General features: G+C 47.8%; 1 protein-coding gene across 1 annotated transcript in view; it reads right to left on the reverse strand.

Moving 5' to 3' along the window:
- Positions 1-371: 371 nt before the first annotated feature.
- The window catches only part of PGPEP1L (pyroglutamyl-peptidase I like), a 47,690-nt gene continuing 35,528 nt past the window's right edge, over positions 372-12,533 (reverse strand). Inside the window, exons 4-5 of the mRNA XM_082837896.1 lie at positions 11,665-11,891; positions 372-684 (exon numbers count right to left, since the gene is read on the reverse strand). Of these exons, the coding sequence (XP_082694022.1) occupies positions 444-684; positions 11,665-11,891 (468 nt within the window). The 3' untranslated portion in view covers positions 372-443. The remainder of the gene's footprint in view (positions 685-11,664; positions 11,892-12,533) is intronic.

Here is a 12,533-nt window from a genome sequence, read left to right on the forward strand (position 1 = left end):
CAGTGGCTCAGAAGTTGCCCACAGCACCTGGATGCACAAGCTTGGAGGCCCAGAGTGGGGCGCCCGAGTAGCAGCTGCACCTGCGTTTCCCATGGTCGGCCAGTCGCAGGTCATCCCACCACATGGGGCTCGCAGAACAGGTCTGGGGTCCCAGAAATCTGGGCAGGATCACACAGGCCTGCTGCATAGACTTTTAAGAGGAAAAAAAATTACTAGCATTTCATTTTATTGTCCGGAAAACCATAACTGAAGCTAGTTAAGCCCTTGTGAAATGTCTGCCTTTCAGAGTGTTCTTTCTTCTGACAATAAAATAACCCTTTGTGATTTCATTGGGCTAATTCAGAACTTTTTTCCTCTGTGTAAACTGTTTTACAAGCAAATTTTTAAAAGCCTCTCAAAGCACAGTTGAACGCTGCATACAGGACTGAAACATTTAATTTTCTCTAAAGGAGCAGTCTCCCAGTTGGTTCCCCCTGTCTGGAATCGCAAAGGCTGAGTTTCCTGTGAACCAGGCGTTGAGACCTGGCTTTCTCAGTCTCCTCCAGCATTTCCTGGATGATAACTTGCAGGGCTTTTCCCAGCAGGCTAGCCGGAAGCGAAGGAGATAATGGAGGGACATGGACGAGCGCCGCGCATCCATTTCCATGATGCAAAGACAGGTAGTAGGTGTAATCGCAGATGTACCTACAACCACACAAAATGCCAAGTTACTCCTTGGACCAGCCTCTAACCTCAGTGAAATGTAAGCAGAAGCGGCAATGCAGCATCCGCAAAGCATGAGGGAAGACTGCCACCAGGGAGACCCAGGTTTTGTTCTTCTGCCAAAGAACATGCTGCTGGGAATGAGCCATGGAGAGACCGGCTCTTGGCCTCATGTCCAGCAAGTGACTGAACCCTGGAAGGGACCAGATTTTCAACCAACTAATCCAAAACGTTCTCCCCCCAACCCCGTGAACCTTTCTCATTCATGTCTGCATTGAGTCATTTTGTTGTCACAGCTGCTCCAGGTCTTTGCTCACAACCCTGCAACCTCCACCTTTAGTAGGAGTTAACATAAATCTTTATGTTAACGGATCCAGAGATAAGACAGGAAGAAACAAAAAAAAGAAGATAAGAAACAAAAAAAAACTAGATGGAACTAGCTGGGAAGAGATGGCCACAAACCTGACCTCCAACAGACCCTGGGTCTCATTATATGTTGATTTTTCTAAATTAGCATATTAAATGACACATCTACCGGCTGCCATAGCTGGACATTAAGGACCAAAAAAGCATTAAAAAGGGGGTGGCACTCCACTCCCCCGAAAAAGCCCTGCCCCTTCCCAGGTCGACTAATGCCTACACCTCCCCACCATTAGCCTCACTCCTATCTTTAAAATTAAATCCCTCTCACCAAGTGGGTGATAAGTTGATCTGTAAACTTAGTCCCTGCTTCTCCAATCTCTGACTGCTGAATAAGGCTTAACCCAAGCAGGAAAAAGAACCCTCTCCCGCTGAGGCAGGGCGCATCGGCTCGGCTAGGGCCTGAGCAGGGTCCATACAACTCAATTTGGTAACAAATTCTGGCATCCAACAAGGGGCACATTCTGTCTGTTAACTCAGGGTTACTCACTGACCCAGGGCCAACAAAGCTGGCTAAATAATTGAGCTGTCTGCCCCAGTTCTCAACCGCTGGGCCAGTAAGGGCTACTAAATTAAGCCTGAGATTGAAAAGCAGCCAAGGATCAAGTGGAGCGCTCCTCAGGTAAAGAACATCTCTTTGGGGTTCCCTGGTGGTGCAGTGGTTGAGAGTCCGCCTGCCGATGCAGGGGACGCGGGTTCGTGCCCCGGTCCGGGAGGATCCCACATGCTGCAGAGCGTCTGGGCCCGTGAGCCATGGCCGCTGAGCCTGCGCGTCCAGAGCCTGTGCTCCGCAACGGGAGAGGCCACAACAGTGAGTGGCCCGCGTACCGCAAAAAAAAAAAAAAGAACATCTCTTTGTTTCATGTGTGTGACGTGAGCCCTAGTCTCTGTTCTTGATATGAGTGAAGCTTCAATCTCTGTTCTATGTGGTTTTGTTTGTCCTAATGCTCTTGGAAATACATGCCACAACTGTGGGCACGGGTTGAGCACTTGAAGGCCACTATGGCGTTTGCCACCAAAAAGGATAAGTTGGTCATGCACCAGCGTAGATGAGCACTGGGTACCCTGCCAACCAGAAGCAAATGTCCGTGTAAGCAGGCACACTGTAAAACGTTCACAGCCCCAACGTCTACCGCGTTCCCACCTCTAGGGTGTAGTCAAAAATGCAAGAGCACACCTTTTGTGTTGGTTCCTCTTGCCCTAACTTGCCATCCCGGGGCAAGGTATACGTCTCTGTTGGGTAGGTCCCTCCCTACTACCCTCTACCACAGATCCCTAGGGATCCCTCCTCTGAGACACGAACCCTTTAAAAATCTTGTTTTCATCAGATTTCAGGAAAATCACTTTGTCTAGTTGGGGAAGGAAGAAGAGGACCCCAAACTGTCCAAAGTCCTTGGGTCCTCGTAGCTGAGAGTATAGAAAACTGGACACGTACCAAATGGGCATTCGGCCTCCCTGTCTGATTACCTGTAACGGAGCAGGGACACACCTTTTGTGAACAAGCCTCCCTGACTACCGGAGAGGCTCTTTATCTGAGCAATTTATCTGATTAGAGAACCCTTATTTCCCACTCCCCCTTCACCCTATCTCTGGGGACTGTTTGCTGAAAGATACCTCCTACAGCCCCACAGCGGGTCTGGGAACATGTAGTCACTGACTTAAGAGGTGCTTTATGGGGACTTCCCTGGTGGCACAGTGGTTAAGACTCCGTACTCCCAACGTTGGGGGCCCGGGTTTGATCCCTACTCAGGGAACTAGATCCCACATGCATGCCGCAACTAAGAGTTTGCAAGCCACAACTAAGCAGGCCACATGCCAAAACTAAGAAGCCGGCGAGCCGCAACTAAGGAGACTGCCTGCCGCAACTAAGACCCTACACAACCAAATAAATAAAATAAATAAACGTTAAAATAAAAGGGGGGAACTTTATAACTAAGGCCCTCTTGGACAGTGTCTCCCCTACCAGCCCCTGCGAAGATTGGTTCAGGTTTCAGTTAGAGCACCTAAACCGCTTGGTGTGGGTCAATCTTGTGGGATCTGCATAGCCACCAACCCTAAGAAGAAGCCACTGGGAAGTTGGAAACAGACTAAATAAGGACTCCCCAGTATGGGTAATCAAGCCTCTATCCCAGTGTACGCTGTCAAGGTGCATTCTCCATAACTGGAAATTCTTTGAGTAGCGCCCACTAACAGGGAGACAGCTTATTTTCTGCTGTAACACCGCATGGCCCCAATATAAACTGGCGGATGGAGAAAGTCGGCCAACTAACGACTCTCTAAATTCTAATACTATTTTTTAATTTGACCTCTATTGCCAGCGTTAAAAAAAAAAAAATGGGATGAGATCTCCTATGTCCAATTTTTCATGGCCCTTAGCCAAATAAAGGGCTTCTGGAAAAAATGTGAGGCTAGTTCTGTTAGACCTGCGCGGTCTCCTAGGAGTTTCGACTCGCCCAGGAAACAACAAGAGTCGGAAGCCGATGCAAAACGCAAGAGGTTTATTGAAGGCCGGTGCACCGGGGTTCCTTGGTCCTCACGTAGGAGGTCGAAGAAGGAACCCTTTTGGGCGCGAATATGTCAGTTTTATAGGTTCCCACTTCCCCGTATGTAAATTATAGATTTGGTTGTGTTCTCCTGCTGATTGGTCCCGGCTTAGGCTCGGACCAGAGAGGGAACTTGTCCCCAGCTGCCTGATTGGTCTTTGACAGACACCTTTTTTACATTTTGTTATCTCCCTCCTTCTCCCCAGCTGCCTGATTGGTCTTTGACAGACACCTTTTTTACATTTTGTTATCTCCCTCCTTCTCCCCAGCTGCCTGATTGGTCTTTGACAGACACCTTTTTTACATTTTGTTATCTCCCTCCTTCTCGGAAGGGGGCCGGACATCCTGGAAATTCACCCATTGTCTAAGAAGCCCCTATTGTCTGGAGAGTTCTTAATCATTAGCTGGAACAATGTCCCTCGAGTCCCACAGTTCAAATTTCTCTTTCCTGGAATTGGAATCTCAGCCTGAGGATCCTCTTGACTTCCCCCCTCTGCTAAGGGTAGCTGCCCCCGCTTCCAACAGTTCACCTGAGACTCCTGAGTCATTGACATCTACCCCTACCTCTCCTGAATCCCTGACGCTCTCTACTCCCTCAAATTCACCACCTCCCTATCTGGTGCCCCCTCTTCCGCCCAATGGGTGGCCCCCCTCCCTGACTCTTTCACCTCCATCTCTCAGTACACCTTCCTTGGGGACTAGTCCAATGCACACCTGTAGCAGCATTCAGTACCAGCCCTCTGGAATCAATAAGCTATTCCCCCTTCAGGCGGTTCCCAATGCAAAGGGCAAACTGACCACTGCGTTAGGTACCCTTCTCTTCCTTGGATCTCTATAACTGGAAGGATCGATCCAAGGGTTTAAGGGAAGACCCCGAGGAAGTCCTTAATTTAGTCTGGGGAATACTGCACACTCATTTGAGTGGATACCCAAACCCTCCTAAACATCTTATTGTCTGGGGAAGAAAAGGTACTGATTATAATTAATGCAAGGGAGGAAGCTGCTAAGACCAATCAAAATAACACGGGGCATGCTGTATACCAGCCTGGAGTCCAGGCTGTTCCCAACACAGACCCTGGGTGGGGCCATCTAGAGGAAAATGGTCAGCAGCACCTCACACATTTCAGGAATTTGATTCTGAAGCGCATTCAATTAGCGGGGAAGAAACTCATAAATTGGAGTATGTTCAAGGAGTCATCCAAGGACTGAAGGAAAATCCCTCAGCCTTCCTTGAGCACCTAAGGGAGTGCCTCTGAGTATATACAAACATAAACCTGGTGTCATTGGAAGGGCAGGTCATTATTAAGTACCATTTTATTTCCCAGAGTGCCCCAGACATTAGGAGAAAATTACAAAAGTTGGAGACAGGGCCCACCACACCTACTTCCGGGCTGGTGGAATCAGCATTTCAGGTGTTTAACAACCGGGATCTGGAGGCCGATACAAAGGAAGATGAACGAGCAGAACAAACTGTCAGTTCTCTGGCTTTAGCAATTCAGGGTTAATCGACCTCCAAGGGATGACACCCCGCCACAAACACACACACACAAGGGACCCTGTAACATCAATGAGTCACCTGGGATTTCGAAGACCATGCCCACAGTGGAGAGAAGGGCTTAAAGCCAATCAGTGTGCTAACTGCATAGAGGAGGGCCACTGGAAGGGGGACTGCCCCAAATGTCTCAGAAGGAGACTAAGTGGACCACCATGTCCTGGCCCACCCTCATTGGTCACACACATAAAAGAAGAGGACTGAAGGGGCCCAGGGGCTCCTAGGAGTGCCCCGGAAATTACCCCCAAGAAGCCTTGGCTGACCCTGACTATAGGTGGTAAAAAGGCTGACTTTTTAGTCAACACAGGAGCCACCTACTGGGTCTTGAACACCCAACAAGGCAAAATGACCAAAGATAAATGTAAGATAATGGGAGTGAAAGGGAAGCCGCAGGAACGCAATATTATAGAGCACCTTGAGTGCAATTTGGAAGGAAAAAAGTTATTTCACTCTTTCCTGTATGTCCCAGAATGCCTAATTCCTCTAATAGGAAGAGATTTACTATATAAATTGGGAGCAACAATTTATCTCAGAGATACAAAACTTAACATCAAAATACCTAAGACTCCCTTCCATTCCATAGCACTCATGCTACCACCCTCTGCGGATTAATCCCTCAGTATGGGCCCACGACACCGTGGGCAGAGCCAGGAGGGCACCAGTCACGGTCAAGCTGCGACCCGCCTACAATCACCCAAATAAAAAACAATACCCATTAAGCAAAGAAGCCCTAGCAGGCATTAAGTAGAAAGTCTACTCAAACAAGGGCTTCTTAGACCCTGCCATTTTCCTTGCAACACTCCTAATCTGCCAGTAAAAAAAAAAAGCCCAAGAGATACTGGCTAGTTCAGTACCTCCAAGCTGTAAAGGAAGCTATGGAGGAAATTCACCCAGGGGTGCCAAATCCCTACACCTTACTCTCTACCCTAAACTGCGAAAGGATTTGGTATTCAGTGCTAGATTTAAAAGACACCTTCTTTTGTGTGCCCTTAGCCCTGTAATCTCAGTACATTTTTGCATTTGAATGGCAGGTGGCAGCATGAGAAAACAACATTTTTGCTGGATGGTTCTGCTCCAGGGATTTAAAGACTCTCCCACCCTTTTCCGAAAGGTTTTAGTTGAGGCTCTTAGTGACCTTGAGTTAGAACAAGGGACTAGGACTTCCCTGGTGGCACAGTGGTTTAGAATCTGCCTGCCAATGCAGGGGACACCAGTTCGAGCCCTGGTCCGGGAAGATCCCACATGCCGCAGAGCGAGTGAGCCCGCATGCCACAAGTACTGAGCCCATGCTCCACAACAAGAGAAGCCACCGCAATGAGCAGCCCGCGCACAGCAATGAAGAGTAGACCTTGCTCGCCGCAACTAGAGAAAGTCCACACGCAGTAACGAAGACCCACCACAGCCAAAAATAAAATATAAATAAATTAATTAATTTTTTAAAAAAAGAACAGGGTACTATACTTCAATATGTGGATGACATTCTAACCACCACTCCACCAAAGAGCTTTTCGACCATAACACAGTTAATGCCTTAAATCATCTGGCCGAGAGAGGATATAAAGTTTCAAAGGAAAAAGCCCAAATATCCCTCCAGCAGGTAGAACACTTAGGGTTTAATAATAGAAAAGGGGCACAGAGCACTATCTAAGGAGAGGAAAGAACATATTTGCAAGATGGCACTCCTAGTACGAGAAAACAGCTCCAGGGTTTCCTGGGAATGCCTGAGTTCTGCCATATATGGATCCCCAATTCTGCCTTAATTGCTAAGCTCTAGTATGAACAATTAAAAAGGAAGGAACTTGACCGTTTTGAGCAGACCCCCAATTGTGACTGGGCATTCCTAGAACTCAAAAACCATCTCATGAGAATCCCCGTGTTACCTGAGTCTACCCTTCCATCTACATGTACATGAGAGAGGAGAAACTGTCCTGGGCTTGCTTAAACAAAAACTTGGACCTCTGACTCAGGTTGTAGCCTGTTTTTCTAAACAATTGGACCAAACTGCTAAAGGATAGCCCCCATGTTTACAGGCTGTAGCTGCTACTTCTCAAAGAAGCTAACAAATTAACTTTTGGACAGCCCCTGACCATCTGGAGCCCACACCACCTCATAAAGGTAAGGGGGGCAGACTGGTTATCCCCTGGTCAAACCCTCCAAGTCCAAGCCATGCTTCTAACAACCTGTCTGTGACTCTGAGGCACTGTAATGTCCTTAACCCTGCCTCCTTGCTACATCAGACAGGTCCAAAATTAACTCATGATTGTGAGGAAGTTATGGAACAGGTTTATTCCAGCAGGGCTGACTTAAAGAGCTTCCCTAGAGAGAAGGCAGGATTGGAATGGTCCACTGGTGGGAGTTGCTTTATGAAAGATGGAAAACAAAAGGCAGGCTACACAGTGGTTTCTGTCACTGAAGTGGTGGAAGCTAAAGCCTTGCCCCCTGGCTGCTCTGCTCAGAGGGCTGAGTTAATTACCCTGATCAGAGCACTAGAACTGGGGAAAGGGAAAGTTGTCAATATCTACACTGACTCTAAATATGCCTGTTCAATCCTGCACACCCATGGGGCCATCTGGAAGGAGAGGGGAATGCTGACCTCAGGGAATAAACAGATTATAAACTGGGGGGGAGGTGAATTATGAGGCTGCTGGAGGCTATACTCCTGCCAAAGAGTATAGCCTGTATTCACTGTAGAGGCCATCAAAAGGGAGAAGCAGAAATAATAAGAGGAAGTAACAGAGCAGATATGGCAGCTAAACAAGCAGCAGAGGGTGGGGACAGACTTCAAACGTCACTCCTACTGGTACCCCCAGATCCTAACTCTTACACTCCCATATACACCCCAGAAGAAAGAGAAAAGCCTTTGAGATGGGGCTATTTTAAAAGCCCAGAATATCAGGAATGGAGGGTTAACAATCATGGGCAGCTGTTCTTCCCATCAGCTACTGCACTCCAAGCCATCCGGGAAGCTCACCAGAGCACACGTTATGGGCAGGAGGCCCTGTGTCAATGGCTTACCAAATCCATGACTAATCCCAACTTCTGAAGTCTCCTTAAACAGGTGGTTGAAGCTTGCCCTGTCTCCAGAATAACCCCACCAAGGTCAAGGGAGTGACCCCCACCCAGTACAGAGGCACACATCCAGGTCACGACTGGTAAACTGATTTTACAGTAATGCCCCAGGCACAAGGAAATTTTTAGATATTTGCTGGTTTTGACTGACACCTCTGGCTGGATGGAGACATTCCCGACCCAAACCAAGACTACCTTGGAGATCTCTAAGGCCCTGCTCAAAAAAATAATCCATCAGTTTGGGCTCCCTAAATCCATTCAAAGCGACAGTGGGCCCGCCTTTGTTTCTCAAATTACTAAGGAAGTCTCTAGAGCCCTAGGAATTAAATGGAGCTTACACTCTTCTTGGAGACCACAATCTTTAGAAAAAGTAAAAAGAACAAATGAAACTCTCAAAAGAAATTTAGCCAAACTATGTCAAGAGACTCATCAACCTTGTATCTCCCTTCACCCCACAGCACTTTGGAGAATGCAATTAGCCCCTAAAGGAAAGCTCAGGTTAAGTCCATAAGAGATCATGTACAGGAGGCCCATTCCTGAAGGACCTGGCTACAAAGCCAGCCTTAGGGATATGGACCAAATGAAATATGCCTTACAGAGAGGGGAAATCATCAAAGCTTTACACGCCTAAGGGAATCAGGAATTGCCTTCCCCTTCTGACATGGTTTTACATTCTTTGTACCCTGGGGATTGGGTTTATTTGAAAACCTGGAAGGCTGGAAATCCACAAGACCAGTTAGACCCCAAGTGGACAGGACCTTATCTTCTCATCTTGACCACTCATTCAGCCTGACAATTGCAGGGCATAACTCCATGGGCCCACCATACCAGAGTGAAGACGGCACCTACACCTGAGGAAGAAGTTACTGAGCCATGCACCCAATACACCTGTGAACCTGTCACACACCTTAAGTTACTTTTGAAAAGGACTAACTTACCAATAGATAAGTAATGTGGTGGACAGGCTTATTAGTTGGCCTCATCATTACTATTGCCTTGCTTGGCTTCTGCTGTTCTGCCAAACCCCCTCCCTCTGGCAAACACCTCCTCTGAACATGCTGGACATATGGGATACTAACATTGGAAGAAGGATGAGTGGCCATTATTGTCTATTGTTTCTTCTCTGCTCTATCTATCTCTTACAACCGTCCACACAGAATGGGAGTTCAATGCAATAGTAAATTTCTCGAGAATTATAGCCTGTGGAGAAAATCTATCCCAGTGCTGGATCTGTCACCCCCACTCTCCAAGTGACACCTATGGATTAAAGGTATTACATTTTACCTCTAAGAATGATAACCTCACTCTCACCTTGGCTAAACCTACCCCTCTTGAAGTTCATATCCCATCCCTAACGCAGCTTCCCTGCTTGGATTCCCTCTAACGAATACAAAGCACTCACTCCAAAGTGCCATTGCTCTGATCGTCTTGCTGCCACTGCCCCTATTAAACGCCCCTACCAAAGGGAGGAACTTGCAATAACACCTTAGGGCTGCTCTGGACTCTGATCAATGCTTCTTCCATTATCCCACAATTTAAGTACCCCGGGATTGACTCCTGTGGAAATCTCACCTGTTGGTGCCCTCTGAACCAACCTGATGAATACACACAGGGACCGGAAGGGAGATGTACTTATTGGAGAGGGAAAATGCCAGTTGTCTGGCATTTAGTATATGGCCCTCCTAAGGCCTATGGAAAAGCCACTAGTGAAGAATCCCTTAGTAACCCCTGCTATGCAGGTGGGCCTTTCTCCCCACACTGCAAGGGCACCCCCTCTTGGGCTAGTCACTTATGGAGGTGGTTCAACTCCCCAGAACATAAGCTCCCCCTGGCCCAAGAATAAACCAACTGCCCATCAGACCAACCCCAACTCCTCCTTCCCTTCTCTGGGGTGGGCTCTAGCCCTTCCGTGTTTAGATAATGCCCAGTTGGGGGAACATTGCATGCTAGACCAGCTAAATTCTCAGAACCTACGCATAACCATTCATAATATCACCCTGCCCTGAGATAAAAGAGCAATAGGACTCATTCTGGCAGGAATAGGGACTGCTCCAGACTAGCAGCTCCCTGGGGAGGCTTCGCATACCATGAAATCACTCTACAAAATCTCACCCAGGCCTAATTGCTATTATCCTCCTGCTTATCTCTGGGCCTTGCCTCCTTAACTGCCTTGTCAACTTCCTTAGTAAACAGCTTGAAGCCATCAAACTTTAGATGATACTAACACAGGGGTACAAGCAACTGGGACTGCAGCTTGGCGAAAATCAGACTTATTTTAGCCTAGTCAGGAACAGTTCTGCTCCTCTAATCCAGGCAAAAATTATGCTCATGTTCAGCAGGAAGCAGTTCAGAAGTCAGACCTTTGCCCTTCAACGCCCCTCAAGAATGAGGAGCAATAACAAGGAAAGGGGGATTTTATTGCCAGAGCTGCTCCAGGTCTTTGCTCAAAACCTGCCAACCCCCACCTTTAGCAGGAGTTAACATAAATCTTTAAGTTAAAGGATCCAGAGATAAGAAAGCAAGCTACAAACAAACAAACAAAAACAGGTGGTACTAGCTGGGACCAAGATGGCCAGGAACCTGACCTCCAACAGACCCTGAGTCTCATTATATGTTGATTTTACTAAACTAGCTTAATATGCTTAATAAGACACACCTACTGGTGTCCAGGACCAGCGATTAAGGACCATAAAAAGGATAAAAAGGGGGTGGCACCTCACTCCCTCAAAAAAGCCCTGCCCCTTCCCAGGCAGACTAACGCATATGCCTACCCATCATTAGCCTCACTCTGCCTCCCTTTGTCTTTATCTTTAAAATTAAATCTCTCTCACCAGGTGGGTGAGAAGTTGATCTGTGAACTTAGTTCCCACTTCACCATTCTTTGGCCACTGAATAAAGCTCGAACCCAAAGGGAAAAAGAACACTCAGAGGCCAGGCTAGGACCTGAGCAGGGTTCATAGGACTTAATTTGGTACCAATTTGTTCATTCATTCTTTGCAGGGAGGAGTAACTATCTCCTAGGGGGTCAGAGTCTGGAGAAAAAAAGGTAAATTAATCTTCATCTGGGCTAAACCAGAAGTTAATTCACAACTTTGCCAGCAATAAATAAAAATAAAACATCCATAAAATGTTAGTGGCGCTCAACATCTCCATCCTACCACTTCTCCTCTGCCAGCCACCAGGCCGGTGAGTGGGAGGGGGACTCGGAACCAGGCCTGGGCGTGAGTGAGCAATGGGCCAGTGTGCAGGGTGACTGGGCTGTTCCCCGCCACCAAGCACCCAGCTGGATGGCACAGGATGGTACATCCCGGGAGAAAGGCTGGTCAGAGGCCACTTCAGCCCTTCCTCCTCCCCTACGTGCCCAGGAACAAAACGCACCTGCCTGCGTCTCGGGAAAAGGCCACCTCCACGCCCTCGACCACCGCGCGCCTGCTGACGGCCCTCATGCTGACTCCCGAAGCGATCACTTCCGGGCCATCTGGAAGGCACATGCCACGCTCAGGGTGGAAGCCTCGGATGTCGGCATCCCCGTAGCCCCAGTTCTTGCCGCACTGTTCCAGAAAGATGGCCTTGGCGGTGGGGTCCACGCCCACATGCACAACGAGCTGTGTGAACACACGTGGCGGCAGGAGATTAGGGAAACTGAGGTCTGCTCTGCCCCCCAGACCACACAGAGGGAGAGCTCTGGGGTGCAAGACACCTCAACATCCCAAATGTGCCAGCATCACCCCCATCCCCTGCCTGCTTCCCCTGATGAATGTGCTGGAATGAAAAACAGCTGGATAGAAACCCATGTGGCATCTTTTATATTTTAAAATATTTTTACAGGGTAGTGTATTCCTTTTTCCCTGGGGGATCCAGCTGGTATCTAAGCGTGTCCCAGGAGAAGCCTTTCTGTGGAGGCGTCCATCTCTTTTATGAAACTCTTTAATAAAGGAAGTTAGTAACAGTCTAATAAAATATTGTTAGAATTTTTTGAGCTGATTATTTTTCCTCTTTGAAAAAATAGCTGATTGTTTTATCAAAATATTTGGGGTGTTGTCTTAATGGTTTGGTGGTCTGTGTTTTATTAATATTATCTGGTCGTCGTATTTGGGGGATATTTGTACCAGCTTCCTATATAGTAACTCTGTTGTGGTAAGATAGGCTGGGAGTGATGAAGATAGGCCTCCCCAGGTGGGCCACTCTCCCGTCTCCCAGTGGGGGCTGCCCTCAAACTGCTCTCCTAGGTCCAAGAGGTCCTTGCC

The sequence above is a fragment of the Leucopleurus acutus genome (assembly GCF_964270905.1).
Source record: "Leucopleurus acutus genome assembly, chromosome: 1".
NCBI lineage: Eukaryota > Metazoa > Chordata > Mammalia > Artiodactyla > Delphinidae > Leucopleurus > Leucopleurus acutus.